At 47.2% G+C, this 19508-nt stretch overlaps 2 protein-coding genes across 3 annotated transcripts in view; both read left to right on the top strand.

Annotated features, from left to right (window-relative positions):
• LOC126534403 (epoxide hydrolase 4-like) overlaps positions 1-1646 on the top strand; it is a 67516-nt gene extending 65870 nt beyond the window's left edge. For both annotated transcript variants that reach the window (XM_050181688.3, XM_055072868.2), the window contains exon 7: positions 1194-1646. In XM_050181688.3, coding sequence (XP_050037645.2) covers positions 1194-1603 — 410 coding nt within the window. In that variant the 3' untranslated portion in view covers positions 1604-1646. The remainder of the gene's footprint in view (positions 1-1193) is intronic.
• A 17760-nt stretch (positions 1647-19406) lies between these two features.
• The window catches only part of LOC126534401 (AB hydrolase superfamily protein YfhM-like), a 40178-nt gene continuing 40076 nt past the window's right edge, over positions 19407-19508 (top strand). The window contains exon 1 of the mRNA XM_055072869.2: positions 19407-19503. The gene's annotated coding sequence lies outside the window, so the exon portion shown is untranslated. The remainder of the gene's footprint in view (positions 19504-19508) is intronic.

Below are 19508 nucleotides of genomic sequence, written 5' to 3'. Positions count from 1 at the left end.
ACGGACTGAGGAAAAGGTGGTGTCGACTTTTGGCGTCGCCTGGTAGCTACCGCAGCATAAGTGAGCGGAGCGGCCAAAAACATCTACTAGCGAGCAACCGGCAGTGCGTCATCGACTTGCCCTTGAGTTACCTTGTGCTGAGTGCATGACAAAGAACTGACATGCAGCTGAGTGAAGGGTACAAGGGACAGCGGTCGTGCGAATTCTTCGCGAACTAGGACTTTGATCTGCGTGACCAGTGACGCCTGGTTAGAACCAATTACGACGCTGGAGATGGACACATCGGTTGTAGGAACGGGCCTCGTGAAAACTCACTGCTTGCGCAGCTCGCCTCTCTGACCGAGGAGAAAAATGTCGCCAACAGTATTCAGGTTCTTGGCCAGTTGCGTTTGGAATGCATCATCAATTCCTTTCATGATGCGCTTAATTCATGCCGCTTCAGATCTGATAGGGTTGACATGTTTACACAGATCGGCAACGTCCTCTGTAAGTGGTGAGTTTCTCACGCGTATCCTGTTCACGTGTGCGCAAACGCTGCTAGGCTCAGATTTTGAGGACGGCGGGACCGTTAACTACCTCTGTGAGTGCTGTCTTGAACGTAGACCACTTTCGGAAATCCTCCTCATGGTTCTTGTACCAGAGAGTGTCCCTACCCGCGAGATAAAGTTGTTCAATTTGGCTTACCCGCTCATAGGACGCAAGCCAAGCTTTAACGTCGTTGTCGTCAATCCAGATGACGTGGGTTGGATCCTGCTGGTGAATAGTGCAAGCGCAGAGAATGGGCAGTGACGGGAGTGTCTGCTGGTCGGAGTGTGACGCGGCATGGTGGAAGGTAGTGTGCGAGTGCGGGGCTTTAGAATGGTAGATTTGAAGGGACTCAGCGCATCCACCAAATATAAACTTCATTTATTAGACGAAGGTCCAATGACGGTAGAGTCTCTAAATTTGAGCCTCTGCGGCACATGTTGTTGGTAATCCAGCTGCCTACGTCCAGACATTATTCATCACTACAATACGCATATTCCAAAAACGGCTTAAGTAGGTACATAATGCTAACCGCATTAAAAAAGCACAATTCCGGCTTTGTTGCGCCTATCAGTGCCAGGATACGTAGAAGAAAGTATACCAAGCACACGTTTGCATTCCACAAGTCTATGACATTTAATTCTATTTTTCTGTTCTCTTTTTCACAGGCGCCCTGACGAGGGCCATCAACTATTATCGTGCTGTGAACGAGAGCGAAGGACTGCACAAGCTGCAATACCGCAAGATCAACGTAACCACGCTTATCCTTTGGGGACAAAAGGACGCATTCCTCACCTATCCCATTGCCAGATTCAACCGAGAATGGCTTACGACATCGTATGTGCTTTACTATGAGAAAGCTGGGCACTGGTTGCAGCGGGAATGCTACGAACAGGTTGCTGCACGCATCAAGGAGTTTGTACTCGATGAAAAATTCCAGCCTCTGACGAATGAAACATCTGCAGAGCAAAACGTGGACACGTGTTCAGAGTCACTGACGCCGGATGAAAGCAGAACGGTGACCATATGCCCGTTGCTTCCTGCAAACGCAAGTGTACCCGATTTTAACCTGGAATAAAGAGCGCGCATGGCCCGATCAGCTCATCCGTTTGTTTCCTCAATGCAACTGCTGCCTTTTACCGTAAGAAAATTCGAGGCGCGTCGGTGCGCGTTTTCATTGTATGGAAAATATTGCAATACGATACAACTACTTTTCGGGATACGCTTATGAGAAGGAAAAAAATTGCTCAGGACCAATTCTGCCGGATGCAGCGAAGTATTTGCTCATTTCATCGGCTATGCCAGAGACAACGAGTATGCGCCAGTCTATTGAAAGAGATAGAACTACAGGAAGACGATTTATAGAAATGACTGTCCTAAGACATCTTTTTGTGTTGAAATATAGCAAGAAATAAACCAGCAGACCTTACTTGGTCAGTGTGCCTTAATTACTAAGTGAGCCAACTTACTCGCATTCTTCATACAGACAAGCGCCATTTACTTTTACTTGTCGCGTTATACTGAATGTACAGAAATTAATAGCAGAATATTACTCGGCCTGCCAACAAAGTTCTATAATTTTGGGTGTCTGGAAGTGGCCACAGTTTTTAATGTGCAAGTACAGATTCCCTGCATTCCTTTATGAATAACAGCGATTGTTTGGTAATTATGGATGTGTGTTCACGGTCGAATATAGCGACGGTAGTTGGCTGCTGGATACGCTTAAAATGTAATTGCAATTAGTTACTTTTTCTTGTTACCTGTACATGTGTGACAAAGACTACCAAATAAAGAAAGAAAAAGAAGCATGCCACATGTTTCAGACTGCCTGTTGAGTTTCTATAACGTTTACTAAAGACTTCTGCAAGACTATTAAACATCGATTGAAAATTTGTACTGGTACGGGGAAGAAAAGTAGTGTTGTGAGTTTTAGGAACACAGGCATGAAATAAAAGCGCCTAGTTGTATCCTAATGTACTTTTAATAAACACAATAATGCATGACATTCTGCGGAGCCAACACACGCGATCGACGCACGTCCCTAGTGAACGACTGTCCCACGAAAGTAATTGACGAAATACCGAATAGAAATAGAATACTTCTACCTTTGTTTCCTCTGAGCTTTTTGAAAATTCCACAAATAGAATGATAGGGCCTTGTACTTTCACTACGTCTTCTGCAGCACTTCACGCGGTGTTTATCTTCACTAACAGTTGCTTCACGAAATTTTCAACGGTCATCATTATTCATTTTCTTATGAATCCATCAGCAGATACAGTGACAACTGCATATGCGCGCAGAATGGAAGGATGGCGCTGTGGTTACTCAATGCGGCGAAGTTGGAGTCTGGATCCTTAACCAAGTGCAGCACTTTATTGATGTAGGGGCTCGGAGGAGGCGCTCCTGGTAGGGCCATTGAAAAGATGAAAAGAAATATAGTTCGTAGGCAATTTTCTGCATCAACGTGTGAAGCGGCCTCTGCTGTTGAGCCGTAGGACCGATGGTTAATTTCTGAGCCAACAATTCGCGCAGCAATAAGATGACTAAAGAAACAATTAGCTCCAGGATTTGCCTGCGAATACGCGAGGCTGTTGCGTGGAACCACCGCGGCCGTTCTACTGAAAGCTGCGTCGCCTGTTGTTTGTCCTGTCAGCAAAGTGACTGGTTAACAAAAAGTAATTGACTTACCGTTAGCAGTACCAAGCATAAATGTGATTAATCAATTACAAAGCTACCAAAAATGTAATTGATTACAAGTAACTAATTACACGCAATTTGGTACGTACAACTCTAGTTTTCGTGCATTTTCATAAGCCATTCGTCTCAGTGATCAATAGTAGAAGTTCATGACAGGCTGCCTCCTTATTATGTGCCTGTGTTTCCTTAAGTGCAGAGGTTCAACCTGAGTAACGAATGAGGAACTGGCCCATGAGAAACTCTGGTGCTATATATGGTACCCGCTGTGGTTGCGTAGTGGCTATGATGCACCGTCGCAAAGCCCGAGGGTACGGGATCCAATCCCACCCACGGCGGTCGGGTATCGGTGGGGGTGAAATACAAAAAAATGTCGGCGATCCGTGCACAGGGAGCACGTTAGAGAAGCCAATATGGTCAAAATTATTCCGGAGTTCCCCACTATGGCGCATCTCCTAACCATACCCTGGTTTTGGCACGTAGAAATTTCATGAAGAACTGTTAACAGAGGAAATTATTCTAGAATGTCGACCTCACAAGGATCGATCTGAAGGCGACGAAGGCACTGTTGCACTGTTTAAGGTCAACAAATTAGCCCGAGTGGCTGTGCAAGTGGCAGTAGTGCTTTGTAGTGCTATAAGTGCTACTGTGTGGTGATAGGAAGCGGTAGTAGTGACCAGCTGCCATTGTTTGTCTGCGCTCCCTTTCTCTCTGTCTTCCTGTCTCTTTACGTCCCCTTCCCATCCCTCCCTAGTGAGGGTGGCAAACCGGAATTGCGCTTTTTGTTAACTTCTCTGCATTTCTCCTGTCTTCTCTGCGAAGCCGTCTCTCTGTATGGCTAGTAAAACCCAAGAACTTCCTTTATATATTGTAAAATTACGTATGTTCTTGTCGTTACATGTTTTACAAATGTATTTTTACATATACAAAAGCGAGAGAAGAGCTCCTAGCGAAACATTCCTCGTTCTCACGTTTCTTTTATTTTGATGTCTCAAACATCTTCAAGACGTTGCTCTTGTGGGTTCTCCTTGCTCTAAATAAGTCCAGACGTCCAACCTTTGGTCGCGAGGAGGAGGAGAATGTTGACTCCAGGCCGATTTATAACTTTGCTAGAATTTCTGGCAATTGTTTCGCCCCAACGTTCTCCTTGAACAGCATTTAACACACCCATAATTTAGAGGTACCTCATTCAGTGCGTCCTAATTCAATGCGCAGTGCTGGACTGGCAAAAAGCCCACCCGCACAGTAATGGGGAGCAGGACGCAAGTCTTTAGATTGTGTCCTCACAAAACAATTTAATGAAGGCGAGGTACGCGTACAGGCGCTCCCAGAATAATTCGGAACGCAACACACGCGGCCGCTCGCCGGCGGAGCGCGCCCGTGGAAAAAGTAGTACATCTAGTTTGTGTTGCATTGCTGCAAAACGGTAACCCCAGGTGCCCCTTAACGTTTTGTCAAGGGGGGCTGGGTCGGTGGTGTCTGTGACAAGCTGTGTCTGCGCATGCACTCGTGTTGGAGCATAAGCGCTCATGTCTGCATGTTCGGGTGCTTGGGCGCCTTTTTTCCTGTATTGTTCATGTGGGCCGTATTTATGATTTGCTCAAAATATTTATGGTAGGTGACCGTGACTAGCGCTGGCAAAGGGTGGCGTTTTCGTCTGATGCAACCGTGATGACATCGGCGGCTCGATTGTAAAAGAGATACGAACATATTTAAACAATGACAGTTACTGGAATTCCGCCCTATTCCAATTGAGTCAACATGCCGAAAAGAGTGCTGATGAATTTACGGAGAAATATAATTAAGCTCAGTTCACAAGGTATAACTCAACGTGAGATATGCCGCCTCACAGGAAACTCTATAAGTGACGTCAACCGAGTAATCTGAGCATATATACAGGGATGAAGATGGCCGACTCAAAGATGCATCACGATCGGGACGACACCGATGCACGTCGGAAGAGTCCGACCTTATCATTGTTGCTGCAGCCGGTGCCGATCCTTTTCAGAGCGCCCGCCAGATCAAGACAGCCCTCAACCTGTAAACCAGTGAGGAAACAATTAGAAGGCGCATGCGAGAGGCTGGTTTTCGTGGATTTGTCGCGGCACAAAAGGCACACCTTACGGAACGCAAAAAACGTCGGCGCCTTGAGTTTGGCAGGGCATATGAGCGCTGGACGATTGAAGAATGGAAGGAAGTCATATTCTCAGATGAATCGACATTTTCATCTAGATGGGACCAAGAGCGCCGCGTATGGAGACCATACAACAACAGGTATTTTCCTTTTCTTTCTGATATTTTAAGCACAAATTCTTCGGACGCGCAAAAGGTATTTCATCTGAAACGACCATTAGCTGTTTGCTTCTTTTCGTGTAGATACGAGCCTGGGTATGTTTCCGAGATCTACAGCAGCGGCCGCTCTGCTGTCAACGTTTGGGGAGCAATTAGCAAAGAGGGCCTCGGTCCATTAATCCGACTGTCCCCATCGTTCACAGCTGAAGCTTACTGGGGAAATTCTGGACTACCACCTATTGCCTTACGTTCTGGACGGGCCATATAAAGATGGCTGCTACTTGTTTCAACGAGACCTGAGGCCGGTGCACACCGCCAGAGCTGTGGAAAAACTTCAAGAACGTGGTGTTCGCGTTCTTGACTGTCAAAGTCAAGTGACTGCCACACGTCAAAGTTATGGACAACGTGTGGGGCACGATGAAGGAAAGTTTATCCTCCAAGCTGAATCTGGGAGGGGCCAGTGCCGACGAGCTCTGACTCGCCATAACGCGCGAGTGGAAGCGCCTTGGTGAGAGGAGAGACTTCGTAGATACGCTCTACGAATCAATTCCACGCAGCCTACAAGCTGCGCTTCGACTGGACGGCGCATTCGAGAGATATTGATAGCGGAACATGCCAATCGCTTGAGACGAAACATAGTTACGTTTCGATTCTTTTTGTTTCTTGTGGAAAAAATAAACCCAATGTTCTTCCTGTTATTTAGATTTGCTACGTTCTCCTTATTATATATATTTTTTTTACATTCAGCTCACACAGCCTACCCTTGATTATCATTGCACCTCTGAGCAAAAGAAAATGAGTGCGAAAATGAGTATCTACGCCAACAAATGCCGACACGCGATCAATACTTAAGGATACTCGCTACCAATGGTCCAGATTGCGTGACTGATTGGCGCACAATATATGCGAACCACGTGACGTGGTGCGCCAATGAATGACTGGACTCGCGAAGAGTTCATTAGAGTGCCCTTTGCATGAAGTGACTTCGTGTGCGTGAAATTGGCCTTGATGAGCGTGCCGCGTTATTTCATTTCGTAAACTCTTTTATGGCCACTATCACAGACACACCCGTTAAGAGGGGTCATGTAATAGTGGAAATTGTCCTCGTATTACGAAGCTAGTAGTAACACGGATCGGGAGATAATTTAATAAGAACTAATACTTCGTAGGACAGGCTAACACGGTTGAACATAGGCAGCTATGCCGTTGTAGCCAAGCCGCCTCACTAGCACGTAATCACGCAAAGCATTGCTATCTCCCAGACGAGATGCAGACCAATGCGAGAATACGCTGCAAGGAATCCATAAGCCTTTATTTATAGATTACGGTGCATGCTGTGCTACAGACATTCATTCGCCCAGCCCCATTGCACAATGCTAAAGGGTACCTAGCGTTACCTTTTTGGAGCAAGACAACGCCAATCTAGATGCACTAGGGAGCGAAACTTGCTCGCTAGGGAGACCGCGCATGCGCAGATATTGCCTGTATTTATCCGCCGGCGCGCTCCGCCGACGAGCAGCTGCGTGTCGGGCGTTCCGAATTATTCTGGGAGCACCTGTACATCTTTTAAGCATGGTGGCAATCCTACTGTAAAATTTACCACTATGGACACATGATTCAAGGTTGGCTTTGCGAAGAAACCACCGGAGAGTTGTGCAATTCTACACAAGCGTAACTCACTTTAAAGCTAAGCCTAAGCCATTGATGTGGATCAAAGGACATCTGGCACAGTAGTTAAAACACTTCACCGTATGTTTTGTAACAACGCAACAGGAAGAGGTGCTCGCGGGTGCAAGCTAGTGCCGTGCTGTAATAGTCAAAATAACTAGGGGATGACCACACACGGCGTGGGGACGTTCTGGAATCGTATCCCACTGGCTGCAAAGTTTCTGTTCGACCACTCGCATTTTCTGTTTCCAATATTAACAACATAGGCTTGTCGAGAATTGACCCGCCGTGGTTGCTCAGTGGCCATGGTGTTGGGCTGCTGAGCACGAGGTCGCGGGATAGAATCCCAGCCACGGCGGCCGCATTTCGACGGGGGCGAAATGCGAAAACCACCGTGTACTTAGAGTTAGGTGCACGTTAAAGAACCCCAGGTGGTCGAAATTTCCGGATTCCTCCACTACGGCGTGCCTCATAATCAGAAAGTGGTTTTGGCACGTTAAACCCCATATTTTTTTTTTTAATATGTCGATAATTCATTCCTCCCTTCTTTAGTGACATTTACATAGTGCAATTTACTGGCACGTGTACTTCTTTATCTTTTTCGGCTGCCCGCTTTTCACCACCTAACAAATATTATCGCAAAGCGCAGGACGCGCTTCCATATATCGGAAGTTTCTCGAATGTTATCGATGGTTCTATCCACTGTCTGTTGTCACCGAAGGTTGTGTAATCTGATTTTATTTATACGCGACGCGAGGCGCAGGACTTTCTTGAAGACGCACGGACACCACCGATTACTCTGGAACCTTCGATGACTCGTGTATAAAAGCCGACGTGTTTGACCGGCAGATCAGATTTTCGAAGATCGCCGACTCAGTTGCTTTAAGTGCAGCCTGTTTTTGTGGGCACAGGTTCGCGCAATAAAAGTCAGTTTCCTCTTTCACAGTATTGCTACTGTGTGCTTTGCCGTCACTACTACGTCACATCTGGTGGAGGTGCTTTGCGTTCATGTACCGGATGCCCTCACAAAGCCGTGACCCAAGCCCGAACGCGGAAGACAACACAAACGTCGTGAAGAACCAGCGAAGTAGCCACAGGCTGCAAGGACTGACCCCAGAGCGCGGACTTTTGCCTGAGGTGGCAAAGAAGATCATTGTCAAGTCAACCCCTGTGGCAGCCCCAGCGTCCCTCATAGTGCTGCAGCAGCCGAGGGAGCCTCCAACGTTCCGCGGTTCCACATTCGAAGACTCGGAAAGCTGGCTTGAGACGTATAAGAGGGTCGCTGCATCTAACAGCTGAAACAGCGGCGACAAACTGTGACGTGTCTTTTCCGTATTGGAAGACGCCACCAGGACGTGGTTTGAGAACCGAAAAGCTGTTTTAAAGACCTGGAACCTGTTCCGAAGCGGCTTCCTGCATACATTCGCAAGCGTCATACGCCGAGAACGAGCCATAACTCTACTAGAAACCTGAGTGCAGCTGCCTAATGAGACCGTCGGGATCTTCATGGAGGAGATGAGCCGTTCTGCCACGCCGACCCGGAAATGTCTAAAGAGAAGAAAGCCCGCCTGCAAATGTGTGGTGTGAAGGAGGAACTTTCGCAGGAGTGATACGAAGCCCGCAGAAGGCCATCGACGAGTTTCTCCGCGAGGCCAGCAGCATCGAGAAGACACTCGAAATGAGGAACCGGCAATTCAACCGCCACGCGAACTCTACAAACTACGCCGGAGTTCAATCACTGGCCACCGACGATCTGATTTGGGAAATGGGGGCACTGCACAGGGGACTGTGCTGTCACCCATGCTATTCAATTTAGCAATGTCCAAGGTTGCAAGAAATCTGGAGAAAATTGATTGTATACATTATCTGGTATATGCCGGCTACAGCACCATATGGAGCGCCGGTGGTAATGTAGGACAGACAGAGAAACTTTATATGTTTACAGGAAACTTTATATGTTGTAGAGAACACACTGAAAGACATGGGGTTGAAATACTCGGCATCGAAATCAGAACTCTTGGTCATTAAACATAGTACAAAGGTCGTAAACCAAGAGGTTACATTCCTGAAGATGAGCCAAGAATGTGCTTGCATACTCATGAAGGATCCGCAATCAGATGTAGTTTAAAAAATCAAAATAATTGGGTATCACATAGACGGAAACAATGCTCACTATAGAACAATACAACATATCTCGAATAAAACAGATGAAGTCATTAGGTTAGTACGCAAAATTGCAAATAGACACAGAGGTTTAGGAGAAGACCGCACTTTTAGCCTAATACACGGTTTTCCTTTTTCTCGCTTCACTTATGTGGCTGGAGTATTCAAATGGAAGCAGGCAGAACTTAACAAGGGAGCAAGGAAAAAGTGGAGAAGGAAGGCAGGGAGGTTAACCAGTTTAGCTTAACCGGTTTGCTACCCTACACATAGGAGCCGGATGGGGGGATGAAAGCTGGGGAGGAGAGAGAGAGAGCACATAACACGGCACACACATCGCTAGTTACAGTCCGTCACTCTTGCGCGGTACGTGACATCACTGTCACTGCCGCTTGTTCAAGCCCGTCTCCTTCATAAAACGAAGTAGTCCCTTCGTCGCCTTCGGCTGCGATGTGTTTTGTCGGCGATATGTGAAAATAGTTGCAACTGGCAATGGTCTATCGTCAAGGTGCGCTAGAACGGACGCCAGGGACTGTCTCTGAACATTATATTCAGGACAGTCGCACAGAATGTGTTCAAGCGTCTCCTCGCGAAGACAGGCATTGCAGAGAGCGTTGTTGGCCATTCCAATGCGAAACGATTAAGACTTCGTGAAGGCCACCCCTAGCATAAGCGATAAAGCAGGGTGGCCTCACTTCAGAGGAGTACAGTTGGCATGCAGAGATGCATCAAGGAAGGCAGGTCGTGTGGACGATTGCTCCGGTTGGTCTGGCTGCTTGGTGTGCACCATAGAGAGAGCGCTCCCGTGCAAGCACTCGAAGTCTGCTGGCTGCGCCGGACCATGAAAGTGGTATGGGCTTTTCCTGTGTGTCGTCAAGAGCTGTCCGAGCGGCTTTATCGGCGTCTACATTCCCTATGACTCCGCAGTGACTTGGCAGCCACTGAAACGTCACGAGATGTCCTTTCTCATGTGATGTATGGAGTAGGCATCTAATATCGAGCACGAGCTGTTCAAATGACCCGCGACGCAGACTTTATAGCACAGATTGTAGGGCTGCCTTTGAGTCACTGAAAATTGACCATTGTCGAAGTGGTTCCCGATTGACGAAACAAAGTGCAGCGCGAAGAGCAGCTAGTTCCGCAGATGTAGATGTCATTGGGTGGTTAGTCCTAAAGCTGGTGGTAATACCTCTTGCTGGGATGACCACAGCACCGGACGAACACTGGATGCTTGTGAAACCATCAGTATAAATATGTGCACTGTCCGCGTACCTCTCGTGCAGAAGAAGCAGAGACAGTTGTTTCAGCACAGGCGACGACAGCTCAAACTTTTTCCCGATTCCTGGTTTGCTGGGATGGACTGTGGGGCTGACAAGACACCAAGGGGCTATCGATGGTTTAGATGCAGCGGTGAAGTCCGAGGGAAGTTTGTCGTTGTACTTGACGATAGGTTTAGAGAATGATGCTTGGTGCCTGTCTGAAGGTAGTGTTGCAAGGTGGTGATAGGGGGCACGTGCAACATTTCTGATATTCGTTCTCAGGGCTTCCACTGTGATGTGAGTTTGCATTGGATGGTCCCGAGCAACCGCAATACTTGCCGCAGTTGACGTGCATCTGGGCAGACCAAGACAAACTATGAGTGCTTGAGCTTGTGCTGCCTGCAGAACACGAATATTTGTCTTGCAGGTGTTGTTAAGCACCGATAGACTATATCTTAAAAAACCGAGAAAAAGAGCTCTGTAGAGTCTCAGCATTGCGTCTACTGACATGCCCCACGTCTTTCCTGTCAAGTATTTAAACAACTGGGAGGTTGCTGTCAGGCGCCGTTTCATGTGGGCCACGTGCGGGCTCCAACAGAGGTCTCGGTCGATAATTACGCCAAGAAATCTGTGGGTTCTGACATAGGAAATGGTCCGCCCATTGATTGAGGTGACATAAGGCGTCATTGGTTTGTGAGTAAATGCCACTAGGGCGCATTTTTTGGTGATATGCTGAGACCTTCTTCCCACAAGTAGCTCTCTGTCAAAGTAGCCGCTCTTTGAAGCCGTGCACGTATCTGAGGACGTGTGACTGCCGAAGTCCAGACACAGATGTCGTCTGCGTATATTGAAATTTTGGTGATAGTTGGCAAGAATTCAGCAAGCCCAATAAGAGCGAGGTTGAATAGCGTCGGGCTGAGAGCACCGCCTTGAGGAACGCCCCTGCTGGTATAGCGTCGCGTAGTTGGGCCATCGTCAGTTAATACATAGAATGATCTTGCAGATAGGTAACTTGCAATCCACAAAAATACTCGACCACCTAGGCCAACCGTCACAAGAGCGTCGAGAATAGCCTCATGTAATACGTTATCGTATGCCCCTTTCACATCTAAGAATAAAGCTGCAGATAAACGTTTACGGGACCTTTCATGCTGGACATATGAAACGAGATCAACTACATTGTCGGTGGAAGAGCAGTCACGTCGGAAACCAGCCATGCAATTCGGATAAATCTTGTAGTGTTCAAGGTACTACGATTCCAGGCGGCCAAGGATCATCCGTTCCATTATCTTTCCTACACAGCTGGCCAACGCTACTGGGCGGTAAGAGGTGAGCTCTAGCGGGGATTTGCCCTGCTTCAAGATTGGCACCAGGCGGCTCACTTTCCATTCGTCAGGAACATTTCCCTCCTGCCATGAGGTGTTGTAGAAACTCAACTAATGCTATCTGTGCGGATTCTCCGAGATAGCACAAGGCTCGGTATGATATACCATCTGGACCCGGAGATGATGAGCGCATGCAGAGAACTAGTGCCGTCTCGAGCTCCTCCATTGTAAAAGGAAGGTCCATGCGGCAATCACGGGAATGGGGGACGTCATCTCGCGCTGGAGGATCTGGACCTGGATCTGGAGAACTTACCAAACTTCATGTAATGCTCAGAAAGCTTGTTAAAGTAGCCCTAGGTATACCCAGTAACGCTGCAAGCGACAAACACGGAGGCCCAACAGCTAGTGCCACACGAAAGATTGACAAAAACACGAGCTGGAAGGAACATATTACAGGAAACAGGTGTAGGCTACATGAAAAAGAGACGGGCCGCCGAACAGACGAACTTCGCATGCGCAGTTTGCCGCGCTCGCTTCGGTGGCACGTCTGGCGCATGACGCACGTCTGGCGTGCCGCTAGCTTGTCGCTAAGTGACTCAAGAAAAATAGGTCGCGAAATATAAGTACATTTATACGCAAAACATTTTTAGTTTTAGCGGGAAAGAACAAAAAAAAAATAAAACGTTGTATGTAAGTTCATTTCACATTTTTTTTCCCATACTCGCGTCAACTAATGGATGGGATTAACACTAGGCGTAACGTGTTTCCTGTTGCCAATTTTCGCCGAGTGTCCCCTCTTGATAAATTTCTTTCTTTATGGCCATGTGATGGAGACCGCTGACGCTGAACGGGGGTCATTCGAGATCGCTGGAAGAGGCCTTCGCCCTTCAATGGAGAAAAAACTGTGTTTATGATGAGAATGATGATTATGATTTTGCTTCCTAACTTTCCTTCACAGAAACTGCAGGCTGTAAGGAAGTTGTTTCTTTTTTTGTTTGAAATAATCCATTCGCTGACCACTGTTGGCGATGCTTTACCAGAATTTTTTTTCATTTGAACTTGACATTAAAGCTCTATCATAATCCAGGAATTAGGTACATAAACAACTACGCCGCGTTATAAACAGACGCGGTATTGCTGTCAATCACTGTTTTGGAGGGAACCTCGCAAGCCATAATTAAAGAAACTGTTATAAATAAAGTCCCAAGTCCCACACTCCACATGAAAGGAACTACTTTCGCGCGGCAAAAAACCCTCTCCAAATACTGTGCAAAGTTTGAATATGGTAGTGCATGGAAACCGTGGAAAGTCACAGCTGATTTTAGGTGGGGAAAAACGATTTTTCTTGAAATACCACGATGTAGGGCAGAATACTACAAGGGCTTCATTTTACAAACACCACTTTGAGCTCGTGTTAAAGTGCGTTATCAAACGACTAAAAGTTGTTCTAAAATTGTTATTTTCTTAATGCAGACAATATCAAACGTAATATAACAAACATGCTGATGAGTCGATGTGTCCAGTCGGGCCGTATCCGCGCGGTTCTAACGTATGAGGTTACAAATCGCTGGTCAAATGAATGCGCGATCGCCTAATTAAATTTCGGTGCCCAATATATTTATTTTTCGTCTAAGCACGGCTCAGCTTAGTGATTGGCTGCCGATGGCGGCTTACGTCACTATTAGCGCGATGGAAAGAATATGACCATAATTATTTCTATTACCATGTCCTTTAAGACGACCTGCGAGAAATAGTCAACTAGCTTGTTCGAGCTGGTCAGGCATTACACTACCTGTACCGGAGTCCAGTATTTTGCCTATCTCTATATTCTCTCTCTTCACTGAAACCTCGATCTCTTTATTTTACTTCTACACATGCTTGTAGCCTACCTTGCTCCATCTACTCTAGGATTTTCCCCCCACAAATACTCTGATGCCTACTACAAGTGGTGTCAAAATCATGGCAAGCATGAGGTATTTCCAGTTCCAGTAATTGATTCTGGCTCCTGCAGTACACAGAAACCTTACCTTCGACATTACCTGTAATTGCTCCAAGCCATCGCTAAGGTTGCAGTTTGGATACCTCATACTAAGGTACAGTCTCAAAAAGCACTAGGCAAGCGCAAGAGTGTCGTGGCCTTCCTTCCGAATCTAGCAAAATCATCGGTGCCATCGGTACTGCGGGGAAATGAAAAGCTATTCGCTGTCTTTCAGGGGGCTAGTGAACACGCAATGAATGTTCTTCTTTTTTTCAGATCCTTGCTTTACAGTTGTTGTACAAACAAATTCTTAAGAAGACTCAGATTTGCACTGAGTGTGCATTGATACTGCACTGAGATTTCTCTCTCGCTTAACCGCCATCCAGGTTTACTAGCCATAGAAATTCATGTTCGGCTTTAACAAAGCAGTTCCTCGGATTCAGCAGTTTTTAAGAGCAAGCGGCAAATTTGTATACGGTACCCATTGTTAGAGAAGGCTGCTGGCTGAGTGCCTCAAGGAACATTATAATGCAGACCATTGCATCAATTCGAGAAGAGAATCACCGACTGCCTCCTAAAACCTCTATCAATTTTACCTTTGTATGCGTTTGAATGCATAGCTGCGTCGCTGCTTCGTAAGCGATATATTTCTTGCTATAGCCAACCTACTTCGCGAAGGTGTCGAGCAGTGTAGTCGAACAAACAAGAAAAAGCTGTTATGGAAGAGCAAGAAAGAAACAGCAGGAATTAATCACTTGACATTTAGTTGAGTCTGTGGGAAAATCCTCCGTAACGTTGTGGTTGGAGATTTTATGTTTAATAAAGCCACAGTTCAAATTAGCGCTTTCCAGTAATGTTATTCAGGACCCCATGCATTTGCTTTCCTTCTTTTGCATATATACGTATATGGCAATGAAGTATGAATTCAGAATCCTGCTAACTTGAACTGTGCTCATCTACAGCAGCCGTATAGGCAGCAATAAGGAATAAAAAACAAAGTGGATAGAATCCAGGTGAAAATTGCGATGAAGCTCAATTATAAAAAAGAAATTACGACCATTTCACTCTGTGAAGATGGAATGGCAGCGAAAGCTGACAACAGTCCAAGCTCTAAAGAAAAAGCAAAGTGCTTTCACTGCCATTCCATCTTCATAGAGTGGAATAATTGTAATTTTATTGCGTTACGTGCCTGGCGTCGTTGCTCATTCGGAGGTTCCCGGACTCGCGATTGTCGTTATCGTTCAGCATCGCGCGAACGTTCTTCGTCGGTGGCCGCTTCGCGCCGGCGCCGTTTACATTCTCATTGCTGTTCCCTCTGGCGCTCCTCGTACGCATGTTGTTCTTGGGGTGTTCGAGCTATCCGTGTCAGCCCTATCGATAACGGAGTTGTTTTTAGCGCCGATACCTCTCCTGCTTACATACTGCGATAACCTTGACGTCACCCTATTTTTCACGGTGAGCGTTCCAATCGGTTCCACATTTTGACATTTGCGCCGCCGCACTGCACCCGTTCGGGATTGTTAGAAACCGATAAGTCCGTTTCCGCTGACGGACGCCGAAAAAAGCACGGATATTTAGTCATATAAAAAGGCACGGGTACTTAGGTATCACTACGTGGATGGATGCGAAAGCATTGCAACGTCTTCCCGATGACAACTTGTTTACCCGCCGTGGTTGCTCAGTGGCTACGGTGTTAGGTTGCTGAGCACGAGGTCGCGGGATCGAATCCCGACCACGGTGGCCGCATCTCGATGGGGGCGAAATGCGAAAGCACCCGTGTACTTAGATTTAGGTGCACTTTAAAGAACCAGAGGTGGTCGAAATTTCCGGAGTCCTCCATTACGGCGTGCCTCATAATCAGAAAGTGGTTTTGGCACGTAAAACCCCACAAAAAACTTCTTTCACGATACAGAATGGCATTGTTTTCACTTTACCTGGTAAAATTTTTCGTATCACGTGCCTCGGCCTCATTCGCATGCTTAGGTGGACGTCCAAAGGCGCCGGACACAGCTACCCACCAGGTTCGTCCATCGGAGCGCACGGAAGAAGTCACCGAAATCACCGCACCGACTGGCAGCGGGTCATTGGCGTCATGCCTTCGCAAAGGGAGAGGCAGTAGGGCAGAGAGAGAGAAAGGATTTAGCGTCTCGAGGTCTCCGTCGTCTTCTTGGGCGCCGGCGACTTGGAGCCTCTTCCGGCAAGGGTGGGCCCCTATTCCAGGGCTCCACTGAGCCTAGCTACCTCACTAGCGTGCTGCACTAAGGCCCTTTGGGCCGTGAGCTCGCAGCTGATAAGCCGACTCTCCCATTTCTTTTGCTCCGCACTCGGGTTATTGTGTTGGTGCCATGATTGATTGTGTTTACAATCCCATGTGACATGAGTGTGGGTGGGGCTCCGCACCATGGGCAGGTGTCTCTGTATTGTGTTGGGTACATTTTGTTTAGGATGTATACATTTGGGAAGGAGTTTGTCTGCAATTTGCGCCAACTCGTTGCTTCCTCCTTCGTTAGAGCTTTGTGCGGTGGGGGATATTTGGCTCTCGTCCCTCTGTGTAAGTTTAAGATTTCTGTATATCCTCCTTCACAAGCGTGTGGGTGAGACTCCGGGCGTGCGACTGCTCTGCTCGGAACGTGGTCTCTCGAGCTAGGCTGTCTGCCCTTTCGTTACCCTCTATGCCGGCGTGGGCCGGAATCCAGATTAACTTGTGCGTAACGTTCCTCTCGGCGAAGTTGGCTCCGCCAAGAGGTATGAGGGGGCTTTGCTAATCCTGCTCCTCGTGTAATTTCTGCACGCTTCCTTCGAGTCTGTTAAGATGTTTAGAGGCCTGCCTGTCCTATATCCTTCTACTGCCGCAAGCCCCACGGCAATTTCTTCGGCTTCCGCTGTGCCGGCTGCCTTTGCCGTCGCACATGTGATCAGATTCCCGTCGCCGTCCACCACCACCGCCGTGGCCGTGCGCTTCCCATCTCGCGGGTACGTGGCAGCATCCGTGTATACCGTGTTGTCTAGTCGCGCTAGTGTCTTTTACACGTATTCGGCTCGCGCCTGCCTTCTGCTCTCGTGTAGGTTGAGGTCCATGTTCTTAGGTGCTGGCCTAACGCTTATTGTTTGTTTTAGGCAGTTGGGCACGTCTGCGTATCTATTGACGTGTCCGCTCGTGTCCCGTCCCAGCCTAGTCAGGAGCGCTCTCCCTGCAGGGGTGCTTTTGAGTCTGGCTTTTTGCGTTTCGAGCAGGGCTTCCGCCAGTTCGCTAAAGGTGTTGCTGATGCCCAGTTGGAGCAGTTTTTCGTTTGACGTGTTTTTTGGCAGATGGAGAGCCGTCTTGTATGCTTTCCTGAGTATCGTGTCCATCTGTTCCCTCTCTCCTTTGGTCATCGCGTGGTCCGGTAGCGAGTAGATGACTCGGCTGACGACCAGGCTGCGGACGAGTTTGAGTGTGTCTTCCTCTTTCGTGCCGTATCTTTTTTGGGAGACCCTGCAGTAGGGGAACGTTGGCGGGTTGAGCGGCATCGGAGTCAGCTGTGGAGCAAGACGCCGACAAACGCGCGAGCAGTCGCACGAGCGACCACGTGACTTTTTGTTGCAGCTCCGGCCACACCTTCGGATTTTCCGCTTCATAAGCCATATAATCTTTTCGTATTATTAACAGACTACTGGAAAGTTAAGGCCCATATCTACGCCCTTTGTGAGGCTATGAAAGCATTTCTTTATCCGACCATGAGCCACTAATATACTCGGGGCTGGGCATTTTTATAACAAGGTGCTTTCTATAGACTCATACAGGTTTGGCGTATCTCGCATCTGGCTATTCTGTGAACATTTCAAGAAATGAAAGTGCGGTAATTAAGTTGTAGATGTCCTATGAACATAAGCATAAAATGAGACGTACCTCTCCATGCGGGGAACACGTAGCAACACTCATCAACTAGAGATGCAGTCGAAAGAACTATAATGAGCGCTAAACACTCGTGCATTTCAAATACTTTAGTACTAGCACCATCTGCCGAGCATGCGCCAAGTGAACGCACGCGCGAAGTATCCCGGACGTTGCTGCCCGCCCCACGCTTTCAACGTGCGTGTTAAGTTTGCTGCGCTCTTGAAGACAGGGTTTCCTTTGCTAACTTAACGCGGGTTTGTTTGTCTGCGATCTGGCTCTCTTTTAACCACAGCCCGGAAAGAAAGAAAAGGTCAAAACAGTGTCCACGCTAAATAAGACAATGTCGACGTCCTGACGCATGACATACTATAGAAATAAGGTACGAGATGAGAAAATACTGAACAGGAAAAAAGTCAGAAAGACACCGAACATAGAGATATGGTCAAAATTTATTCATGAAATTATTTGAACCACCGTGAACGTTCACCTTGTCTTCTTAAGCGTCGACACTTTCTTGTTTGTTCAGTATTTCTTTGCTCTGTATTTCTCAAAGCACATTGGGATTACTGCGACGGGCACCCGCTGACATGAAAACGACTGAGCGAGTAATCCAATAACAGCACAGAGTACCATGCAAACACTTATTAGTGAATACTTTTTAATACGTGAAATAGCGATTGGGACAGTTGTGTGGTGCGTACACAAGGAGCTGTGCTAAGGTTCTCTAAAATCGAGTTAGGGAGTTTGACGTCGCAAAGCAACACCCGGTCTATACGAGACGTGGTAATGGGCGTCTCCTGATTAATTTCGGCAGACTGCGGTTTTTTAATGTGCAGCTGTCTACAAGTGTCCGAACGTTATCGCATGCGAATGTGTCAGCGGCGACCACGAACTAAATCCGGCGCCTCAAGCTCAGTGGCCGCACAGCGCAGGCGCTGATTCGCAGCCACTCAATTTGCTAAAGTTTGATGGAAATATATCGGGCCTTCCCCACAAAAAAACATGATGCTCACGTGACACAGGCTTCCTTAGCCAGCCGCTTATACATAAAATCTGATCGGCACCAAATTGAATGGTGCCTGCATATAAAAGTTGACCGAAGCTGCTATTGCTGTAGCATTATCTGAAATCGTTACATTAGTTAATATTCCGCACTATCTCGCGGAAGTGATGAGTGATGGATCTCGACATCATGACGTTATCCGTGGTTTTGAGGAGAAACATCCACTAGCTTCAGTCTTGTGATGGCCGCTAGCGTAAATGGCTTGCCATGTACGAAACAATGCACACAGACCTCCTTAACGAGTGACTGAGGAGTCCATTAGAAAGTGTGGCGACGACCACGGGATAAAACATTGATAAAAACTACGCGAAAATGAATTTTTCATTTGTGTTTTCTTAGTTTCTCAAGCATAATGGCAGATGTATTTCGACATTTCAATTCTTTTTATCCAGGAGCAGATCGTGTGGCGTTAACCTTATTGTGTCGAAGGGATGCTCGCAGGGAAATCGTTAGAACTCACGTGGTTGCGTTCTTTCAAAAAATAAAAAAAAAGCAGCTGCGAGGCGAGAAGTTTAGCAGCGAGAACTAAAAAATAGTGAGAACAATGCGCAGGTTTTTGCACCTGAGGGTTGGTCTCAAATGCACCTGGCTCTTTACTGGCTTTCAGCTTTTGTTTTGCGTATGGCGTGGGTTTGCTCATAGGCTTTGAAGAAGAAATATAGGTAGG

This window comes from Dermacentor andersoni, chromosome 7 (genome assembly GCF_023375885.2).
Source record: "Dermacentor andersoni chromosome 7, qqDerAnde1_hic_scaffold, whole genome shotgun sequence".
Classification (NCBI taxonomy): Eukaryota; Metazoa; Arthropoda; class Arachnida; order Ixodida; family Ixodidae; genus Dermacentor; species Dermacentor andersoni.
The sequence above is the reverse complement of the archived record's forward strand: the minus strand, read 5'-3'. Positions and strand labels throughout refer to the sequence as shown.